Below are 23,172 nucleotides of genomic sequence, written 5' to 3' on the forward strand. Positions count from 1 at the left end.
TGGACACTGTTCACCTCTAGGCAGCACACCCGGCTTTCCCCAAACCCTTCCCTTGCATTTTTGAAGTCTGTTTCTTGCTCTTTGAGCTTATTTCCACTGATGATATTTTGGCACAATGAGAAACCCAATACAGCTGTGTTTCTGGCTCCATCTATACCTGTACTCAGGAAGATGAAGCAAAGACCCTAGCCAAGGAGCTTCTCTAGTTACCATCGCCTCCAGTCTAAAGCTTTCAAAGAACAAAAATAGCAATTGTACTGCTACTCAAAATAGTAACTAACTAAAGGGTATTAATATGCAACAAGGCTTTACAGAAGGGTTAGAGAGGAGAAATGCACAGAATTTGGGTGGAAAACACAGAGTACTCTCATAGTACCATATACAGAGCTGGGCAGCTGGCTGCTAGGTCAGAAGGGACCCTGAAGCAGGCATCATGCTCACAGCTTTGATCGTGCTGAAATAATCACGGACTAACCGTTCCCCCAGTGTTGGGATCTCTTCCTTTTACAAGATATTTGTGCTTCTATACAGTATTCAGGATGTGGGAGTGAATCACTGCCCCAGGCTGCATCATCCAGTTGCTCGGCTGTTTTCCCACATAACTGCTATTCTTTTTTCCTCTGAAATCAGAGAAAAAGATGGCTTGAAACAACGTAAGGCTACCCTCTTTCAAGGACCCACCAGCTCTTGGCTCCGTTCTCAGCATAGACCCAACAACTTTGCTGTTACCCACCCTTAAATGCCACATCCTAACGAAGGGCACCTGGTCCCAAGCGCTGCCTCACAGCAACTTCTCATAACAAGCTGATGACACACCTGGAGGGACTGAGCCAGTCCTCCCTGCCCTCGGCCCCTTCCCTGAGGGCCTGCCCCCCCACCCCCCCCCCCCACCCCCCTACCACCCCGGGGAAGCTAAGCTGGTTATCTTGTGGCTCCCAAAGGACCAACTGCCCGCCCTGCCCCATAGCTACCAGCAACCATCCCTGCACAAACCTATTCCCATTTAGTGTGAAAAGGCTATGGCAGCATTTGAAGGCTGAGTGAGCCCCACAGCACCTTTTTTCCTCTTGTCACCCCAGTCCCTTTCCTGCCCTTTGCCTTGGGGAGAGGGACTCAAGGGATCTTGTCAGCAGCTCACAGCATTCTTGTGTCACGGGAGGGTACGTCAAGACCATGGCTGCATCATCTAAAATAGCAACCAGCCAAGCAGAGCTCACAGGAGATAGGATATATTGGGAAGAGCAGGTTAGAAGGGAAAATGCACTCAGGCCCATTCATACTGCTGTACATGGACCTGGGTGATGGCCAGCAGGTCAAAAAGGTCCCTGGGAAGTCAAAGACTTTGGAAAGAACAGACTCGCAGCTTTCCCAGTCCCACAATGGTAATTCTCCCTGTAGCCAGAGCCCATCCTTTTAAAGATGTTTGGGTCTTCAGGCTGCTATTCGCATTGAGCTTTCAGTTCCTGGACCACAAACTGCATAATGCTGGAGGGTGTCACTGTCCCACCTCAGGTCCATTATCCTGCTGGTTTCTTACTTATGTGCTTATTTTTTCTTCTTTATTTTGCTTCAAGCCATTTTTACTAGTTCTCAAGGCTGCACATTTCCAAGGACCAGTGATCGCCCATCAGTTCATGTCCCTAAGAAAAACCCCTTTCCAGCCCATAGTTACCTCTTCAGGGTGGAAGCTGACCATCTTCCTGTTAGGTCAGCCTTAAATGACACATCCTAACAAGGGCCCCTTGGTTCCAAACTTGGGTTCACTCAACAGCATCTCATGACAAGCTGAAAACACACCTGACAGCCCCACTGCTGAGTCCTGATACACTTGATGTAAGACCCTGTGAACCTCATGCCTACAGCCTCTTAGCAGGGGAAAGACTCTATTTATGGGGCCACTGATGGCATGGCCAGGCTCTTTGGGACCCTGACCAGCTCTGCACGCACCCTGTCCTCCATGCAACCTCCCAGAGCATCCCTGCAGAGCACCCCGCAGCTGCAGCACCCCAAAAAGGCTGCCAACCCTCTGCAGAGACCCTCAGCCCCTATTTCTCCTACCCCTCCCCTCCCCAACAACTGACAGATACAAAGACATAACGGTGATGTGCATAGCGATTGTGGTTAGATTTTATTGGTTTGGTTGTTTGTTGTTTTTTTTTTTTTTTTTTGTTTTTTTTTTTTTAACCCATATTATTTTAGAATACAAAATATACAGACTGGAGATGCCAAGCAGGTTGTGGGTCACCATGCCCCGGGGCAAGGGGGTCACACCATGTGACCTGCAGCGTGAGGAAGGAGGCAGCATCTGCTCCATGTGGCGGGGGACGGTGGGTACCCCAGAGAGCCTGGGAGGAGGGAGGACAGGGAGAAGGAGACAGGAGGGGTGTGGGTCAGGATACCTGCCCTCCCACCCTTGGGAAACTGCAAGTGGGAGCTCAGCCCCACAGCAAACCCAGGAACAGGAATGTGAGATGAACAATGTGTTGAATGAACCTAAAAAACACATTATGTCTGCAAGGGCTGGGCCAGGGACGGTCCCACTGGGGAGCAGCCCTGTAGCTTTGGCTCAGGGCCCTCAGGGGGGTTTCTCACGGCTCCAACACCAGGGACTCAGCCTGGGTCTGGGGCCTGGCCCAGCACCAGTACTGGCCTTGCTCACCCCATCCCCGCTGAACCCTGGCACCGCAGCTCATGCCAGCCCCAATCACCCTTGGCTGCTAAGGATGCGGAGGCTGGAGCAACAGAGCCAGAGGCTGCCGGGGCTGGGTACATTCCCAATGCCTGGGGGATTGCACAGAGGGGATTTTGGGGTTGGCATGGGGTCATTAGCCCATGGGCATCACTGTCCCAGCTACGACTCAGAGGGGTACGTGGGCAGGACAGGCCTGCCTGCACACACCCAGCTCTGAGGAGCTGGTGGCGACAAAGACATTGGGGAGCCCCAAGGTGCTGGCTCCATCCCCAAGGTCCCCAGGCAAGCTCTCACACGGCTGTGCCAGAAGGGGCTGAACCTGCCCTGCCCCAAGGTGACCCTCCAGCCCACCAACAGCACAGCAATGACTCCTGGCCAGCCTTGACTTTCTCCTCGAGTAGCTGCCATCTCAGCCATGCCCCCGGCACAGGGCTACGCGTTGGGGGACACCTCTGTGCCCCACTGCAGGGGCAGCAGGTGGGCTGGGACAGGCCAGGGCATGGAAGCAGGGAAAAGTCAGCAGCAAATGATGCCAAGACCATGGCTGTGAGGCCCAAGGTCCCAGGCAACCACCAGAGCCCAGCACACCTCCTTCCTCCACGTGTCTCCATAACCTGGCTGCCGTGTCCTCAGGGAGGGGTGGGAAGGGTGTCTCTCCGTTGGAACCTCAAAGTGGGACCCTGAGGACCCCGGTGTTCCAGGGACTCGAGGGACAGAAGCTGAGGTTGCAGCTCTCCCAGCCCAGCATCCTCCATCCTGGGGGACCAGTGCCACAAGAAGGCACCTCAGGGTCCCTTTAGTCTCCTCTCTCCCCACATCAGGATGAGCCTAAGTCTAACCAGGCCCCCTGGGATCAGGGGCTGCTCCCCACAGCTCATGCAGCAATGAACCCCCAGTGCCCGCGCAGCTGCCTTCTCCAGGCACGGCCCCTCTGCCCACCCACCAGCCCAGGGGCTAGGCAAGGAGGGTGGCCGGCAACTCACGGCTGACATGCTGGACATGTTCTCCGCAGCAGGGCATGGCCGGGGCAGGGGAGGAAGCCGAGGTACTGGCGCCCGTTGCAAGACTTTATTGGTTTCTAGACAGCGTCGCTGGAGGGTTTGAGCTGGAGCCGGTGCTGGGGGCTCCTGGGGCTGGGGCGGGTCAGGGGTGGGAGAGCCATGGCTGCACAGGGTGCTGCGCACAGGGGAAACCTCTGTCGCAGCCCAAGGCTGCGGATTCCCCGCCAGGAACAGGGGCAGGGAGGTCCATCCAGGCAAAATGCTCTCCCCCTGGCAGCTGTGCCCATGCTCTCAGGTCTGGGAGCACCTGCTTGAGATCCCCCAAGAGAGCAGAGCCAGCCTAGGGGGAAGGGAAGATCCCGGTGCCAACCACGTCTCTGGGAAGGGATGCCCCTTCCCATGGGGGTGTCTGTGCAGCTGGCAGAGGGGAGGCTCAGAGGAAGAGTCAAGAGAAGCAGGTTCTGGGCCTGGTGGCAAGTGAGCTCGGCTGGAGGCAGGTCCGGGAGTTAAATCACATTGTCGAAGAGCTGCATGGACCGCATGATGTTCTCGTCCTGCAGGGAGGAGGTGGGAAGTGTGTGGGCTGGTCACAGAACAGCAATCTGGTCAGCTCCCCCCAAACCTGGCTTTACCCTCATGGCAGCTCTGCCCCATGGGACAAAAGCCTGTGGGATTACAGGCAGTTTCCAAGCCCTACTGGGATGCATGGCTCTCCTCATCTACACAGAGATGCTGGCATGGATACAATTCCCAAAGCAGAGCCCCAGACTTGCCCCTGGGAGCTCTGTCTTCACCCCTTCTCTGCCAGGAGGGCAATGGGGGGACAGGGGTCATAGGGAAATGGTCCAGCCCTGCAGCAGAGCTGCTGGTGGCTTTACCTTCTGGCAGGACTCCAGGAACTCCTCTATTGTCACCACACCATCCTTGTTTCGGTCCATTTTCTGCAGACAAGCACAGCACAGGGGACATGGCAGGGACAGCCCCAGCCCCAGGGAGAGCCCAGCACCCCCTGCCCAGGTCCCACAGGGGCTGGACACAGCACAACCCTGCCCCAGCCACCCTCAAGAACCTGGCAGGACCAGGATGGCCTTTTCTCTCCCTGGCTCCAGCACAGCCCTGCTTCATCCCCAGTGTGGGGTGTTTTCTCCTGCCCTGTGCCAGGTTTTGGGCAGTCACTGTCTCTGTACTGGAGCTCTGCATCCCCAGGACATGCTCTGCTCACCTGGAAAAAGTTCTCCACGTGCTCCCGGGGTGCTTCCTCCCGCATGGCTGGGTAGGTGTATTTGCCCATCATGTCGTAGATGGACTTCATGATGTCCAGCATTTCCTGGAGGGAAGGGGAGCAGGGTTGCATGGTCAACAGAGGGCTCTGCCTGGTCCCCAACTCACACCCTTTTCATGATGTTCCCGAATGACTTGTGGTGTGCTGAGGTGTGTTCTTGCTGGCTCCATGCAGTGTGGGGCTCTGTGTGTGCCTGCATGTCTGACAGAGCCCCAAAGCAACACACCTTTCATCCACCCTCCACCCCAGAGACACGACAGTGCGAGGGGACCAGGAGGAACCTGTTTGCCAAGCTGAGCTCAGTAAATGTTGAAACCCCCCAGCTCTCCTCCAGATCTCAGCCAACAACCCCAAGTCCTGCCCTCATCCCTGCTGGGTGCAGACCTGTGCTGGCCCCAGGGACCAGCCTGGTCCCCTCCATCCCACCTCTTTGGTGATGCAGCCATCTTTGTTCAGGTCGTAGAGGTTGAAGGCCCAGTTCAGGCGATCATCAATGGTGCCCCGCAGGATGATGGACAGCCCAGACACAAAGTCCTGCAAGGACGGAAAAGGCAGGTGGATGGGAGTTACAGCCACAAAGGGTCTCACGGACAAAGGGCACAGCCCTGCTTGTCCCTCCCACAGAGGGGGAACTCAGCCCCAAAGCAGATGTGCCCTGGGGCTGGGCTGCCAAGGGAGATGTTGAGTATCAAAAAGAGCCTGAGGAAAACGGATTGATTGTCCCCAGATATATCCCACCCTAGTCCCTTGGATCGCAGCACCCAAGAGGACAACATGCATCAGGACTATGCCGTGACTGCGCTTGCCAGTCTGGGTACCTACAAGACACTAGCCAGAAAATACAAAAAGCCCACTTTTTTGTTGCTTTTCACTGTTTTTCCATTTCTTCTTGGAATTTAATAAACTCCACCAGCCCCTGTGAAGCTCTCCATCCATTTGCAACAGCAATGCTGCTTAGCCCAACGTGCAGTACCTGAAGGGCCATCCCCTCCTCAGCCACAGCTCACCTCAAAGCTGACGGAGCCATCGTGGTCGGTGTCAAAGGCATTGAAGAGGAAGGTGGCATACGTGCTGGAGTCTGGGGGGAGGCGCACAGTGTGAGGGGGTGCTGTGTGACACCACCCCACCCCCCCCCCGCCCCACAGAGGCACCCATGCAGGGCATGGGGATGGGCACTCACCTCCCTGTGGGAAGAACTGTGAGTAGATCTGCTTGAAGTTTTCTTCATTGACAATGCCGCTCGGGCACTCCTGCCAGGGCAAGCCTCGGTCACCTCCACATTGCAGAGAGGGGTTGAGCACCCCCCTAAATTCCTGGGGCACCCTTGCCTCGCCCCTCGGCCCTGTGCTGCCTGGTGGGGCAGCTGGTAAGGCTGCTTGGTGCATCTCCTTGATTTTGTGGGCTGCACCCCTCACTGGAGGGTCTCTGCATCCCAGGCACCCGGGGAGGGGGCTCTCTGGACCCAAGAGATAGAGCACAGGATCAGGCCTCCCCACTGAGCCCCCTGGAGGTGGGATCAGGCTGAAGCCTGATATAAACTTCAACGCCAAGGTCCCAAAAGCCTTTTCAAAGTCCGGGCACTGCTGGGTGCAGAGCACCCTGTGAGGTGGACATGGAAGCAGAGGGGGGACTAGCAGAGCTGGTCAAGGGGTACTCACGTTCTTGAAGCCTCGGTACAGAACCTGCAGCTCTTTGCGGGTGAACTTGGTCTGCTCCTGGAGCTGCTCCAGCCCCTCGGGGCGGTGGCAGACGGTGGAGAGCTCAAACTCATCCTCAACGCTGTCTGCAAGGAACCCAGGGGAAGAGAGGGTGGCTGAGGCCAGCACTGTCCTGCCCTGCCCTGCTGTGCCAGGGGGCAGGAGAGGCACCTTGCACAGCACACTCTGTCCTCTCACACCTGCCCAGGGTGACACATTTTGGGGGTGCTCTGCTCAGCCGGAGTTGTGTCTATGCCAGCAAGGGACACTCAGAGACACCCTGGGGGCAGACCAGTGTCAGACACTGCCTCCAGTACCACCCGTCCTGGGCAGAAAGGAGGTGTGAAACTCCCCCAGTGCTGAGACCACCCCTGCCTGACTGTCTCCCCCACCACCACCACAGGCATCTGCCCTGTGGAGCTGAGACCCTGGATGTTCCGCAGGTCTGTGCTGCACCGGGGCTTGTATCTGGCAGGATAGCTGCTCCCCAGAACCCCCAGCCCCAGATGCCCCCCTGGCCTTGTCTGAACTCCATCCTGCCCACTGTGCTCCCCGCTTCATCAATGGTTTCTCCTCATCATCTGGCAAGCTGCACAACCCTTGCCCGCAGCAGTCCACACCCTCAGACCCTACTGCAACCCTCCGTGGGGCAGATCAGCCCCTGCCCCTCCATACTCACCTTTTCTCCCAGGGGGGATCAGCTCACACCACGGGGCAGGGGCAGACCCCATCCAGGGGCTTGGACTCACCAAAAGGCTGAGCACACCCAGTGCAGGGGGGGCAGTGGGCTCTGGGAAGCTCTGTGCTCACTCCCTTTGCAGTCCCTTTCACACACCCCCATCACACCTCCATCTCCAAACTGACACTGAGCTTTGACCAACAACCCCCCCAGACCTTAAACCAGCGCTGGAAGGGTCCTGCTGCACTGAGCCAGCTCCAAAGCGGGTCTCACTGCTGTGCATCCTATGGGAGCTGCTCCGGGGAGCTGGAGAGGGGGAAAATCAGCCTGGAAGCAGGTGAGGTGGGAGCAGAGCCCATCAGGTTGGACCCCTCCAGGGCAGGACTGATCCTGACAGCCCCACACCCAGGCAGGCATCCCCTTCCCGCGGGCAGGGCCAGGGCAGAGGGCAGGCAGCAGCACCGCCGGGGACACACACACACAAAGGCAAGAAGAAGCACTTGCTTTCGCTGAGCGAGGGGATGGATTTGGGCCGGCAGCAGGGCAGCAGTTTGAGGAATCGCTGCTTCAGTGCTTTTTTAGTTTGGCCCGGCGGGTTGCCTGGAAGAAAGAAGGAGTCACCAAGCAGAAGAAGAGTTAACAGAGCAGCAGCCCCCGGACCCGGTGGGCAGCACCGTTGGGCACCCGGCACGGGGCAAGCGGGGCTGGAGGCAGCACATGCAGCGCGAGGTCAGAGGAGCAGGAAGGCAAAGCCCAGCCCAGGCTCTGCTTGGCCTTTCGACTTCATCCCAAGACAAACCCAGCACTGGAGTTTCCTCCTTGGGAAGGATGGGGATGGCAAAGGGGCAACCCTGCTGGGCTACCCAGCACCTCTACACCCTCCCATCGGAGCATGCCGGGGGTACACCCAGCAGCCCAGAGAGCCAGGAGATGGCAGGGCTGCACTCTGCCCTTTAGCCTCAAGGCCAAATACATACTCCCTGGTGACCCTCCCCTCCCTGCGGGGCTGTGCAAGGAGAGGGCAGGATGGAGCCCAAGAAACAGCCTGTGGCCAAACCGGGGTGTTGCAGCCTCCCCAGAGCTCAGGGCTGGGTTTGATCCTGCTGACAGCCGACGGCTGAACACAAAACATGCACCAGACCCAGCCATGAAGCCCTGACTGCAGCATGCACCCCCGCCCCAGTGTGGCGCTGGGATCCGAGACTGGGGACCTACTTTGAGACAGCCAGAAGGGGAATGGGGCTCAAGGCTTTGCCTCAACCAGGGAGGGTAAGGGGATCTCGACATTAGCCTGGCCCGTGGCCATTGCTTCCAAGTGGCCCTGCATTAACAGCAGGTCCCCCCACTGTACAGACCCACCACCCCCACCCCACCACCCCCATTCCCCCATCCAGACCTCAATAGCTTTGATCAGCCCCATCTCTCCCAGCTGGCGCTGCCCCATGGCCACAGACCTGCTCCCTCCCTTCCCGCAGGGCCCTGAAGTGCCTCAAGCCAGCAAACTCAGCACAGGACTAACACCGCAGGTGGGGAGGGGAAGAAGAGGAGGGGATGAAGGCTGTGCTGGGCTCCAGCCCCCAAAGGGAGGCAGACAGCAGCACGGTGCACCAATGGGACGAAAGGTGCAAAGTCCCTTTGGGGCTCCGCGGACACAACATTTGCTCCAAGTGCTCTGGACATCTGCAAGCAGCAGGTCACAATGCCTACACGTCCCGAGCCATGGTTTTGGGGTTGTTTCTCTAGGGCGGTAGCAGATGCGCTTCTTCAGCAGTTTTCTCAGCCTTGTGGGGCTGAGCTGAGCCCCAGGTACTGGGGAAATGGTAACCAGCTCCAGGATAGAAATGTGGGTCTGCATCCAGCAGCCCCTGATAGGCAGGTTGGTCCCTGAGTGCCCACGGGCAGGACTTTTTTTTTTTTTTGAGCTCATGTCAAGGCAGCAGACTGGGGCATGCAGCTTCATCACTCTGGAGCAATGGAGAACAGCTCCAGGAGGTCATTGTCCCAGCAGAACATCACACAAAGCCACTCAAAGAGGGCAGATTTGTCCCCAGGGAAGTGGCATCTACAGCAGGGTGCCAGTGACTTGCAAAGATGTAGGGATGCATGAATGCACCCCCTAGCATTTGTCACAGGGTGAGGGGCAAGGGTGAGGGCCAGGATCTTGGTGCTGGCAGGACAGCATATCCTGGTTTCTGTTTGCTCTAGGGTTTTCAGGCAGGTGAGGAAAGAGGCTTCTTCCTTCCTAGAAAGGGGCATCAGTTGTGCATAAAACATGATTTTGGCCCAGCTACTTTGCCAGGGCTTTAATTTGCAGAGAGAAAGGGAAATTGCACCTTTCAGCCTTCCAAGGATGCTCTGGGGCCACGTCCCTCCAGCAGAGCTAAGCTGTGGGAACAGCCCCTTCAACCGAGGGAAGGGACAGGGTGGGCAGAGCAACACCCAACACCAGGGTGATGGACCAGGGGAGGGAGCAGGGTGGGAGGGAAACCACACAGCAAGAGAGATGCAACAGAGAGTAAACTGTGGTTGGACTCACAAGGGCAGCAGGTATAGGCACGTGCAGTAGGTCAGGTCGGGTGCAAGTTACACTTTAGTTTGTTATAAAGAAGGAAAAAGAAAAAAAAAAAAATAAAGAACACAGGCGTTTTCTTAAGGAGGAAACCAAAGAGGACCCGATTCCAGGGGCCCCAGGGCAGGGGAGGGAGCATGTTCAGCACATGCAGCTTAACAACAGAAGAGGGGTGACCAGGGCTGGGGTTTTGCTGTCCTGGCTTTGATGCAGCCAAAGGCTCTGCTGGGGAGGATGCACCGTCCCTTTTCTGTCCCCAGCACCCAAACCATGAGCAAGTCTGGGGGCTCCCTGTGCTCCGCCTTGCTGGGAAACAGCTCTGCCCAAAGATCGGGAGCAGAACCCAGCCACGTGCTGCCACATCTGCAGCACAAAAGCCTGTCCCTGCCAGCGACAGCTCCTTTTCCAGATGTCACTCTGCCCTCCACCTCCCTGAAAGAGCCATCAACTGGCTGGCACAAAACAAGCCAACAGAAATGGCTGGCAGTGTTTTTTCGGCAGCAGGAGGTCTGCCGGGTTAAGTGTCTTGTTGCTTCCCATGTATCACTCCACAGCCCAGTGACTTCAAAACACACACACACACACAAACAGCCTCCATCCTTGAGAGGCACCAGAAGGGGAAGGGATTTCCCATCCCCACCTCCACACACTGTTGGAATTAATTCTGGAGGTTGCTGGACACTGGCTCTGAAGGGGCCCACGGTGGGTGAATCCCTGACCCCAGCAGTGACTGTCACTGGCACAGCCATGGACCACTTTGTACCAAGCCACCAGCAGCTGATGTGTCCTTGGGGGCTGGATCCAGCCAGTGCTGCTATGTCAAGGGGTTGCATGTTTCTGGGCTGACACCCCCTTTCCCAGGGAGGACCCAAGACTGGGCTGGGGTTGCTCCATGGTCTCCCCAGAGAGAAAGCAAGACCTGGGTTCAGCCCAATGCATAACCATGTCCCTGCCTTCCCCACAGAGCCACAGCCACCAACACCCTCCCAGTGACAGCTGGCTGGGGAGACCAACCCACCCCTTCCACAGCACCCTCCTGCTGGAAGAGACCCTACGATAACAAACCAACAAGCAGTGCCAAAACTCCCCCCTCACTCTCAGTAACCATCAATAAGCGCTTCACCACAATGGGTGGAAGATGTGCATCCAACGGCAGCAAGACCCCCCACAGTGTCCCCAGCTCTGCACCCAGGCAGGGCACCACTCCAGGATGGGAGCAGAGTACCAGCAGCCACGGGGTGGGTCATGCAGCTCCCACAGCCCTGGCTTGGCCTTGTGGGGCAATATCAGGTCAGGAGGAGCTGGTACCCCAGGGGTGAAGTGCCCCAGCACCCTGCCCTAGGAGCAGGGATGGGGTGGCAGAAGGCAGCTGGGCGAGAGGACCCTTTGCCTTTTCAGATAGCCTGGCTGGGAAGCAGGATGGCAAACCCCAGCCAGGGTAGGGAGATGAGCCAGAACAAGGGACAAGGCAGGACCAGGGCATGTCCCCAAGATCCCCCCTGCCAGGCCATGGCTCTGGGCTCCTCCAGGCAGCGATGCTGAGCCCAGCTGCCCCTACAACCTGTGGCTTGCAGTAATCCCTGTGCAGGGCTCAGCTCCGAGCAGGGTCCACCAGCCCCAGGCTCTGCTCACCCCCGCCCCCAGCTCCCAGCCTCAGGCAGTGCGGCCTCCCAGTCAGGGGGACAACAGCTCTCCAGGGTCTACAATGAAGGCCAGCAGCAGGAATAGACAGTGAGCTCCCCCAGCCACCCCGGGGAGGAGGGTGGTCAGGATGGGTCCCGACAGCAGCAGCTCTGCAAATGACCCTCATCAGTCAGCGGTGACAGAGCCGACTGTAACCAAGGCCAAGGTTCCTGCAGCAGCTGCTGGGGCCAGACGGTCATCCATTAGGGGAATGAAATCAGAGCTGGCATCTCCCGGGGAGGGGGACAGATGAAGAGTCCCTGTCCTGGGGGTGGGACAAGGGCAGCCTCAGCCCAGGCACCCAGAGCCAACAGGGCTGAAGGAGCTGGAAGCAGCAAAGCTGCTGAGTGAGACCTGCAGTTCATGGGACAGCAGAGACTCAGGGCCAGGATCTTCCCATGTGTTAGAGAGGGGAGAGTGGCTGCATGACCCTCGTGCCAAGCAGGACCTGCAGGGAGATGGGACCGTGGGCCAGAAGGGGCCACAGGGCAGAGCAGGGCTCACAGCAGTGCTGCGCCTGTTCCTATTCCCAGCCTGTGACAGTGCTCCCAGACAGCCTGGCTCTGCCCAAAGGAGGTGTCGGCAGAATAATAATTTCTCCAGCCACACCACAAACATAATATTGAAAGCACGGAATGAGCCAGGATACAGGTGCCAAAGGACAGAGGAGCTCAGGGGCTCCTCAAATAGAACAGATAAGGCTGCAGGACTGGGATGGCGATGGCCATGTCCATCTCCCTGCCACAAAACCTATGAGGAGGGACACATCCTGCCCTGTCCCCATCACCACCTCCATGGAAGGGACACTTCTGGCAGCAGGAACCAGTGCACCCAACATGCCAGAGGAGCTACCCAAAAAATGCCCCAACAGAGCAGCAGCTCCTCTTGGGGGCAGGCAGCATGTCCCATAAGAGAGCTGGTGCCCTGCATACTCATTACCTGGATGCCAACCATACCTCCCCAGTAAGGAACAGGGATGAAGCCTGGACACACCTCAGCCAGACCCCAGGCAGCTCAGGGTCATTCTCCATCACAAGGGGGTTGAAAGCACCTCCTGGGCACATCACCCTTCTCCCCTCCCTCTGCTCAGCCACTAGTTGCTCCTCTGATCACTTCTATCTGCATATCTTCTCATCACAGCTCCCATCCTGAGATCAGGCTGCCCCAACGGGATGCGATCTGCAACCCCTTCAACTCACAGCATCCTCAGTGCCAGCCAGGAGGCAGAGGGGATGAAGGCAAACAAATCGCACCCAGGCCAAGTCTGTTGGCAGCCCTTGTCTGAGCTGGGACTGTCCATGGCACATCCGAGGAAGGCAGCCAAAGGAGACGAGACAGCAGCACTGTGCAGCTCTCTGCACTCCCACCCTCACCAGACACAACCAACAGGTCCTGCATCCCTCACTCTGACATGTTTTGGGTCCTCTTGTCTGGCCACATCCAGCCCTGTGCTCAGCACCCACCTGCCAATCCAGGGAGCTCAGCACTCAGAGCAGCCACTTACTTCCTCGACCCTGGCACAGCCCCACAGGGAGGGCAAAGGGGCCAGGGGCTCCAGCCTCTTTTAGCCACGCTCCTCCCCATAGCTGCCAATTCCTGTGGCAGTGGGGAAAGCTTTCCCCTGAATAGTGCTGTACACCACATCCATTGCTCCTTGCCCCCAGTCCCAGTCACCTGCAGCCCTTTTCCCCATCATCTGGCAAAGCCCAGCCTCCTACATCCCAATGCCCCCAGGCTCTAACGCCCCAGACAGTCCTAGTACCTCACACAACACTGCTCCCCAATGCCTCCAGACCTGGGTATCCCCCACCCTAATGCTCCCAAAACCCTATCTTTCTAGCATCCTGCACCACAACACCCCACATCACAATGTCCTCAGATATTCCCACTCCAACATCCCCGATACCCATGCACCCCATTACCCCCCCCCCAACACCTCAACACTCCCAAACACCCCCAGACATCCTCACTTTCCCAGCTACATACACCCACCCACACCCTAATACCCCCCCCCCCCCAACACACACACACCAAATGCCCCAAAACACACTAATCCTTCCAAACCTCCCCCAAGCACCCTGTAGCCCCTGGGACAGGAGGTGAAGAGCACCTCCACCACAACATCCCCATCCCATTGCAACCCCATCCCCATCCCTGTCCCCGTCCCACCTCCCCTGGTCAGGTCGATGATGCCCAGCGCATGAAGTAGCTTGAGGCTGGAGCAGAGCAGCAGGATGATGCCCACCGTTTGCAGCCCCTGCGGGTCCCAGGGCGCCGCAGCAACCGACATCCCCCAGACGTGCAGCCCCAGCAGGCAGCTGGTCTGGCAGCAAGACCCAGCAAGGGAGGAGAGGGAAGGGCAGGGGAGGAGAGACCTGCCTTGGCCCTCCCTCTTCCCGCCCCGGCACCCTCTGGGGTCCCTCGGGGCACCCAGGCTGCAGGGGAGGGGAGAGCCCATGCATATGCCCAAGGGACTTAGGGGTCAGCTCTCACCCCAGGGCACCCCTGCACCTACACAGCCTGGCATGGGCACCCCACAGCACTGGAAGCCGTGGAGGGGTGCAGAACTAGCAACAAGGGGTGCGTGGGGGAGGCTTGGCTGCCCCCAACTCCCACCCCAACAGCAGCACAAGGTGGCACTGACCCCAGAGCAGAGCTGTGCACAGGGATCCTCAAGCTCATCGCTCACTGTCCTCTGGGACACCGCTGCCACAAAGCCCAGGGAACAGCCCTGCCCGGGACAGTCCCTCTGTCCCATCCCAAACTACCAAACCTGTCCCCCAGCAGTGCCCCCATGGCACAGCACAAGCAGCTCAGCCTTGTCCACTGATCACCTCCACGGACACCTGCCACCCACCTTCACCTTCTCCCTCTTCACCTCCTGGGGGAACATCTGCACCTCCCCTCACCAGCAAGTCGGTCACAGCCACATGTATGATCTGTGGCATGTGGAGGAGCCGCAGCTGGGGGCTGCCAGCCCTGGGTACCACCACACTTGCTGCTGGAAGGAAACGTGCCCCACTCCACTCCCAGGTTCTGCCTGGAGGGAGGGCAGCAGGAGGGTTGGCCAGCCTGGGTGGGGGCTCCCTGCAGACCACCCAAAGCCCTGCTTTGTGGGCAGCAGGGTAGAGACCCCATCCAGGCAGCAGTGGTTATTAGAAAGTCTCTTCCAGTTGGTTTTCCACACACCTCTCGTCTAAAAGCTGTTTCTGATCTGGCCACCCAGTGCTCCAGCAACACAGCAAGCCCCAGGGCAGGCATTTCCCTGCGTCCCTGGGAGGGGATCCTGCAGCCAAGCACAGACAGCATGTGGGACCTCCTGCTGTCTCCACTCCAGGGACCACAAGCCCACAGGGCCCCGGCCAGGGCACCTCTACTCCCACCTGTGCCCAGTCCTGGGGTCTAATCTGTTCCTTGCAGGGGAGAGGTGAAGGAGACCCTGCTGAGCTCTCACAGCACTCTGCAGCCCAACGCAACCCTGTGCTAGAGAGCCCCAGGCCGGCTCCAAGCCAGCCTCTTCCACTGGGATCCGAGGTCTCACCCTCCACCAGTGGAGCAGGGCTGCAAAGCAGTGCTGTCCCAACAGGCTCCCTTACTCTCTAGCTTTATTGCTTTTTCTCCAGCCAGCCTGCGATTTTCTCACCTCTCTGTGGCTGAGCGATCTCCCTGCCCCTCCGTCCACTGTCTCAGAGCCCACCTCAGGGGCAGGATTCAGCAGAGTGGGTCCCCTTGCTCCCCTCTCCAGGCACATCAGCAAGAGAAGGAGCAAGCCAGGCCAGAGGGAGTTGGGACGGAAGCAATGTGAAGAGTGATTAACGCAAGGCCAGAGGGAAAAAAGATTCAACAAGCTAATTATGTCTGGCTGGGCTGAGCGGGACGTGACACCACGCAGTGGCAGAGTCGGCAGGGTGGGTGCTGCAGGCACCGCGCTCCTTGGGGAGCTCAGTGGTGGGGGAGCTGCCCTGCCCTGGCCCCAGCCACGGGGACACAGGGCCAAGTCCCCTTCTCCCCCAGCTCCACCCTCTCTGGGCAAAGTGAGACAGCACAGCCCATCCTGACCCCACAGCGATGACCAGGGCTGATGTCCCTGGGTGCAAAGCATGTGGAAAATACTTCGCGAAAGGGAGTGTAGGGTCCCCAGGAGGCCTTCTTCTCCAAGACCCCAGTGCTGGCAGGATGCAGAGTATAAGGCTATGCCAGGATCCAAACTCAGAGCCTAGCCATGGCTGTGATATACCTCTGACCCTTCCCCTCCTGTTTTGCAAGCCCTCACCATGAGCAAGCAGCAATCTTCTGATTCAGCCATCACACCCTGCCCAGTCCTACAGCCATCTGAAAAACCTACCAGCCCTTGGAAAAGGAAAGGCAAGGGTTTAACCCACTGTGTGTGGGGAAATCTCTAGTGCACCCCAGCCCAGGGAATCCCAGACTTCAACCTGGAGGGCACACAGCTCTCCCAGACTGGATCTCAGTGCTCCGAGATCTACCCTACCCTCAGCCAGCTTGCCTTGACCTCTCAGGTCTGTCAAACCTGCCAGGCTGGATGGTGCCCTGAGCCAGGGGACCCCTGGCACTGCGCCCTGAAGGGCTGGTCCCTCCTGCAGCCAAGATGTCATGCTCCTGCCAAAGGGGTTCCTGGAAAGCAGGAGGAAAGCAGGGCTTGGCACAGGGCTTCGCTCTCACCAGCGCTGCAGGGATGCTCATTTTCTCCCCTCTCTGGAGGGACCCTCGCCCCAAGCCAGGCACCAGGAGGTGACCATGCTGCTCACTGCCACCACCCTCCTGCTTGGCATCCTTTGGGGTGTCTGTGGCAGGCTGCTGCTCCCTCCCATTTCTCCTTAGACTCTGGAGAGGTTTGACACCATCCCCAGCCCCTGCTTTCCCCCGCTCTGCATCCTCAGCTCCGGGGCAACAGCAGCAGGCCCCCAGGGAAGGCAGGGTCCAGTGCACCCCATGTTGGGGGCTCTCCAAAACAGCCCAGATCCCACCTGCCCCACACACAGACCCTGATCCAGCCAAGGCAGGGACAGCCCTGCCAGAGCCAGGCAGGCACCAGTTATCCTGCTGATAGCAATCTGCAGCTTCATCTAATATTCATCTGAGGCTGGGCTATGTGGGCAGCTCTCTCGCCTTTTACCTCCCACCCACCCCTCCTCCCAGCCAGGACCGATTGCTCTGTGCTGAATTATTGATGCTGCACTTCAGGAGCCAAAAATCGATAGCATTTCTCTTCGCCTGCCCCCTCCCAAGCACTTGACCAAAGCAGGTTCTTGGCAGGGGACTAGCAGCCCCCCCCATCAGACTCAGCAGTGCTTGGGTGGCTCTGCTGGGAGATGTTCAGGGCTGGGGACAGTCACGGTGGCACAGGGCAGCAGTGGGGTGACATGGCTTGTCAGTGATTAACCAGCTGGTAAACAACGCCAGCTCCAGCGCTGATGGCTCCCGGAGCACAGCACACCCACGGGAGATGCTCCATCACTGCTGCCAGACAGCGGCTCAGGTTGTGCCGGCATCCAAGGGGAGACAGTGCCACAGGGACAGGGCAAGGGGGGGCAGACAATTAGCGCTTCTGTCCAAGCTCTTGCTCAGAGGAGGGCCAGCTCCAAAATAGAGAATGTGTTGCCTGGGGACTTGTCCAGCTGATTTTGGGAAGACACCAAGCCTAGAGCTCCCCGACATCAACCCCCTCCCCTCCATGGTCCCCCCAGGGGCAGATGGGGTCTCACTGAAAGACGCTCCCACTAAGCCCTTCCCCAGGGCTGGGGTATTTTTCCAGACTCCTCTGGACAGGCTCCATCCCCAGCCCAGCACAACACCTCCCAGCACAACATAACCCTGGGACACCACCAGCACAGCCTGGGCAGAGAGGCAGCTGCAGCAAGGGACTGGCAGGGATGGGGCAGCGGGGACAGGGAGGGGGGCAGCAGCTGAGGCAGGGGAAGCACAGCAGGCAGTATTGATGGCTCTGGAGCGGGTGGCGGGGCCCCGTGTCCATTAGCAGACCTGAGCCATTAGTGTACGGTTTCAGGCTCTTTGCGGTCCCTGGGCTGTCGCTGCCGGCCCAGGCAGGGCTGGTAAACAACCCCCGGAGGGGACTCAGCATTTTCCATCCCCAGACACTGCCTGGGACCTTCCCCAGAGAGCAAAGCCTCCTACCTGCTGCCTCCTGAGCCAAAGGGGGTGACCCACACAACAGCAATTCACCCTCATCCCAACATACAGCCACTCACCCACAGGACTCCTTGCACAGTGCCCAGGGCTCAGCTCAACTCCAGACAATTTCTACTGCTCAAGCAATGGGTTTCCCTCTCCTCCAGGCACCTTTTGATGATGGGAGCAATTGCTGCCAATCAGGGGCACCTGGATCCCACTCCCACCACCACAGCTGGGGTGAATCTCCAGTCAGACCAGAGAGACACACAGCTCCCCAACCTGGGGGTGAGTGGAGGGCGACAGGGCAGGCTGTGCTTCCCTACACCACAGTGACACTGTGTCCTCCTGGGGACAAGAGAGGACTGGCAGCAAGGTTTGTATTTCATGGGAGACAGGCATGCCACTGTCCATCCCAGTCCCCTCTGGAAGGGTGCTAGCTGATGGGGACAAGGCTGGACACAGGACATCCCATCTCCAACCTCCTGCCCTGGCCCAGGCCAGAGAAAAGACACTTGCAGGGAGACAAGAAGAGTGCCCAGGGAACAAAGGATCAGGGCTCAGGCAAGGAGCAGCCACACAGGCCAAAGGTGGCCCCTGCCTCATGCTGTGCCCCTCAGGAAGGTTGCTGCCAGGGCTGGGGGTGTCTCTGCCTCCCCTCTCCACTGTGGCTGGAAGCCACTGTGCTGCAGAGCAGCCACAGTCGATGCCACCAACTTTGGTCTGAAGCTTTGGGCAGCTCCATGGGGAAGCAAAAGCACAGGGAGGCAGGAAAGGCAGGGTCTGGGGGAGGCACACCCCCAAATCACCAGCAGAACTGGAAAAAGGGGTCCAATCTGGGCACAGTCAGACTGCTCCCCACCCCAGGACTCATAGACAGGATGCCTGGGAGTTAACTCAGCCACTGCCTCAGTTTCCCTCCTGGCATGATCTACCTAGGAGCGCTGCTACTGGAGCACAGGACAGAGCAAGTAGTTAAGTAGCAACAAAAGCTTTCCTGCCCTGCAAGCAGGCTCACAGGCCCAGAGGGAGAGAGCCCCCCATCTGTCCCCTCCCTCTTCAACCCCAGGCATGCCCAGCCCAGGGGTGCTGCCCAGCACTGTGCATGGAGGGGAGCCGGTATGTGCCGCGGCACCCAGCCTGTGTGAGTGCCAGGGCTGCAGAACCAAAGCGGAGCATCCCAGGGCACCAATGCACCAGGCAAACTGCCCGTCACCTCCTCACCCTGTGCGTGCCCCTGTGCCCAGGACCAGGCAGGCCGCAGCATCCTTCAGATAGATGTTTGCAGGCACAGGCAGGGGCTGCTCAGGGCTGGGGGGGGCCCATTCACACAACCGTCACCCCTGGGAGTCCAGGGAGCACCCAGCTGAGCGGTCCTGACCTCCCTCTCACCATGCACAGAGTCCCTCGAGCGGATCTGGGCTCCGTTGAGCGTGCTCCATGCACACCGCTCAGCACCTTGCACATCCGTCATCCCCAGCCGGGCAGCACCCCCTGCGTCCCCCCACCCCGCTCAAGGGCCATAGGGTCCCTGGGGAGAGTCAGGAGCAGGGGGTATAGCAGGTACCCATCCTGCCCAGGCCTGGCTGCTCTGTACTCTGGTGCTGAGTCTGACACTTCATGTTCCGAGCGAGGTGACCACGGACCCTGGGGACACCTTGCTCCTGTAGAGGTGCTGGAAAACACCCTGGTGCCCACTTGCACGCTCACACACAGTCCCAGACCACAGCACCCCAGCACACATCAAAGTCACCACCATGCAGGAGACACCCTGCCAGCCCTGTCCCCTCCCCATGTCCCCAGCCACTGGGACCTTGCACAGAGCAGGCAGGACACCATATCCCAGGTCTCTCCTGTGGATGCAGCAGCCTCAGAGCATCCTTGGGGGCAGTTCTGGACACCCACCGCCTGCCCTCTGTGACCCCAGAGGAGCCAGCACCGCCCGCACCCGTTACCTTCCAAGGACACGGGCTCGAAGAGGCCAAATTGCTCCAGCACCTTGACGAAGAGGACCAAGACCACCAGCACTGCGATCATCTCAAGGCCTTCCAGGTTCATGGTGGGGGTGTCTCATGGCCCCACACCCCTCTACCCCCTCCCCACCGCAGTCCTGGAGCCCCCTCACCCCAGCGCTGCGGCCGCCGGACCACGCATCCCCAGGGACCCCCTCCTCTGTCCCTGAGGGGGGGATTGGGTGTCACCCCTCTACTCAGGGGCGCCTGCCATCAGACGTGGGCGAGCAAGGGGTCAGCGTGGGGCTGTGGCAGGTGGCTTGAGGAGCCACCGCCGAGAGCCCAGGCGGAGCAGGGCCGTGCCTGTGAGTAAGAGCAGAGAGAGGCCAAGTGGAGGGAGGCGTGGGGGGGTGGCGAGAATGGGGGGGCCAGGGGGGGAAGGAGGCATGCCCTCCCATTCCAATGACACCACCTCCATCGATTTGCTTAATGCAGTTGCTAAGGAAACGGGCCACAGATATTAAAAGGCACTCGGTTCCCAGGGGGGGGACATGGGGAGGGACAGGACGCTGGGCACTGGCTAAACATCCAGGATAGGGATGACTCAGACTTGTCCTCTGTGCTCCACACGAGTGCCTGCCTCATGGGCACCACCATGGCTGGGCACCCCAGGGTCCCCACAACCCTCTCCTGGGGAGGATCTGAGGCAACAGGTCCAGCTGCCCCATTTCCAGGCAGGCAGGTGGGTCCAGCCGTCTCACTGGGAGCGCTAAGGGGAGAGGGGGAGCAGGGCTGGGGGAATGGGCTGGGAGCGGGGGCTTGCGTTGCAAGATTCCTGAGATGCTGCCAAACCCACAGGCAGCACAGCAACAGGCAGGAGAGGAGGGGACACAGGGGCTGGGGGCCCAGCAGGACCAAGGGACCCCGGCCAAGGTCACACAGCAGCTGGAGGCAGAAGGCAAACCCAGACATCCGCGTGCCTTAAGCACACATCCACACACAGCCAACGGGACTATATTTAGCTCCTATGCTTTTTTTTAACAACATCCCAGCCCGTCCCTGGCTGCTCAGTCACAGGCCACGGGGACCGCCGGGGAGCCAGGTGCCCACTGGTCTCTGTCCCATCACCGGGGCTCAGCACCCCTGGGGGTACACAGCTTTCCTCGGGGATGCCACTGGCACTGCCATTCCCTGAGTGGACAAGTCCCATATGGGGTGTGAAGCAACACCAGTCCCAGCTCCAGCACTGGTGTGGCAGGCAAGGAGCAGGGCTGCCCTCATGCCACCGCTGCTCCCCACCCTGCCTTGTCCCCCCCAGCTGCCCCAGGTACAGGTGGGGTGCCCGTGCCCAGGCTATGGGGCAGATCCCCTGCTCAGCTCTAGGGTCTTCCTGCCCCCACAAAGGGCCCTGCAGATGGAAATGGGGCAGAAAGCCCCTTTTCCTCCCTGTTGACTTTGTGCCAAGAGGGAAACGTGTCACTAGGGGAAGAAACGTCATCCTGGAGCACCTGTGGGTAGAAGGGGAGGTGCTGGCTGATGCTGGCAAGAGCTTTCAGCAGGACTACCCAACACCAACCCCCCCAGGCCCAGAACTGCCCCCCAGGGCCCCATTCCCAGCCCAGGAGGCTGCAGGTTTGTCCCCTGGCAGGGGCCGGAGAGGCCCGGTGGCTCAGTCCCAGGCACGGCTGGGCTATCTAGCGGCTCCGTGCCACCAGGCTTGGCGTCTCCTGCCAGCCTGGAGCGTGCTCCCAAGGCTCTGACACCAGCAAAAGATGCCAGAGATGCATCAGAGGCGGCTTGGGGAGAGAGATGAAAGTCCTCCCTGGGGAAACATCCTTCAGGCTGGAAGTTTTCAGACCTGACACTTCCTTTTCTTGGAAAGAGGTGTTTCCAGGCACTCTGCCTGGATTTCACCCAGCTGGCTTCTGGCTTTGCCCCCACCTCCAGCCAGTCCCTTCGGGGACGGGGCAGTGCAGGCCTGTTGCACTCGCAGAGGAAGTTTCTCACTGACACCAACTGCATATTTAAAGCCATTTTTCTTGCTGAGTCCCGGTTGCAAACCATCCTCTCACTGAGCCTCCAGCTGCTCACAGACCCAATGCCTGTCTTGCACACCACGGGGCTATTTATGCAACCTAATTTTGGCCAGAAACAGAGGTAGAGGAGCCCTTCCAGACTGAGCCAAGACTTATACCAGCAAAGAGGGTTTGGGGCAGCTCCTCTGCCAAGCAAACCTGCTCAGCCCACACGAGCAGACTGTCATAGGGCCCTCGTGTGTCTCTGCTGGCATCGTGGGATGCTGGGCTGACAGGCGCAGCGGCAGGTCAGCCATGGAGCGACAGCTTCCCCGCCTGCCCTCGTGCCCGTCCTGTGCCAGCTGGCCTCCCCAGCTGAGCAGCAATAAATCACACGCCGGCCGCCATGTCAGGATTACTCGTTTCCACGCTGAGGCTGTTAATAAAATCCCTCCGCTGTTTGCTGCTGGCATGACGCAGGATCCCACCAGGACCGGCACAGGCACCTGGCACCAGTCCCATGTCCCAGTGCCAAACACTGTCCCAGCTCCCAGCACCCCCAGACTCACCATGGTTGCTCACTCAGAGCACATCCCCTCCCACTGAGGGCAGCTCCAGATGGGCTGGGGGTGTTTTAGGAGATGACCCCCTCGACTCACCCAGGTTCCCAGGGGTGCTCCTCCATCTGGAGATGCCCCGAGGATGGAGGAGACACGTGGGACCACCCGTGGGGATTTGCCCATGGAGCCAGACCTGCAGCCGCCTGAAAGGGATACTCAAAGGGCCATCCAAAGCGTACATACCCTAACAGAAGTGAGACACAGCTTCGCTCCCCATCCAAGGGCTCCTCACCCCTGCAGCCAGCCAGCATTTGGCCATGCCTTGGGAAGACTCATGAGGCCCTGGCTGAGCTGTGCAGTGAGAGGTCACGCAGATGGATGGAGAAATGCATGCCCCAGGCAGGAGAAGCCCAGCACGTCCCCAGACACACAGCACCAGTGCCACCCCTTCTGCCCTGCTCCTTGCCTTGGCAGGGTCTTACCCTGCAAAGTCCCGGACACACACATCCCACTGCCGCAGGGCTTAGAGAGACCCTTCGCCAGGGAAACCGGGACCCCCGCCACATCCCAGAGCTCCTCAACACACCAGCAGAGGAGCAAAGATGTAGGTCATACCCAAAGGGACCGAGAGCCCCAAAATGCAGGTTGAGGCCCCAGCATTGGCACCAGACACCGCCCCACAGAGTGGGAGGCACTGGGGAGCCCGTCTGCATCCCCATCTCGCAGGGAGGAGCAGCGGTACCTGGACACCGGCAGCACGGCGGTGCCGGATGCCCCCGGAGCAGCCCTGGGCACCACCGCAGCTCGGCCAGGGCTGCCACCGGCTGCTCTCACACACAGCGCAGCAGGACCAGAGCCAGGAGGAACAAATAAAGTGACCGAGGAGGAGATT

At 59.3% G+C, this 23,172-nt stretch overlaps 1 protein-coding gene across 16 annotated transcripts in view; it reads right to left on the minus strand.

Moving 5' to 3' along the window:
- Positions 1–3,745: 3,745 nt before the first annotated feature.
- KCNIP2 (potassium voltage-gated channel interacting protein 2) overlaps positions 3,746–23,172 on the minus strand; it is a 45,015-nt gene continuing 25,588 nt past the window's right edge. For 4 of the 16 annotated variants that reach the window (XM_032994241.2, XM_032994259.2, XM_032994234.2 and 1 more), the window contains exons 2-7: positions 6,634–6,758; positions 5,983–6,225; positions 5,402–5,509; positions 4,916–5,020; positions 4,572–4,634; positions 3,746–4,247 (exon numbers count right to left, since the gene is read on the minus strand). In XM_032994241.2, the coding sequence (XP_032850132.2) occupies positions 4,200–4,247; positions 4,572–4,634; positions 4,916–5,020; positions 5,402–5,509; positions 5,983–6,225; positions 6,634–6,758 (692 nt within the window). In that variant the 3' untranslated portion in view covers positions 3,746–4,199. Of the gene's footprint in view, positions 4,248–4,571; positions 4,635–4,915; positions 5,021–5,401; positions 5,510–5,982; positions 6,226–6,633; positions 6,759–7,351; positions 7,836–7,855; positions 7,952–13,772; positions 19,677–19,708; positions 19,814–23,172 lie in introns of those variants that run through there. The other 12 variants (XM_032994201.2, XM_032994208.2, XM_032994225.2 and 9 more) reach the window with 11 other exon arrangements.

Source organism: Tyto alba, unplaced genomic scaffold (assembly GCF_018691265.1).
Source record: "Tyto alba isolate M040663 unplaced genomic scaffold, T.alba_DEE_v4.0 Super-Scaffold_1, whole genome shotgun sequence".
Lineage (NCBI taxonomy): Eukaryota > Metazoa > Chordata > Aves > Strigiformes > Tytonidae > Tyto > Tyto alba.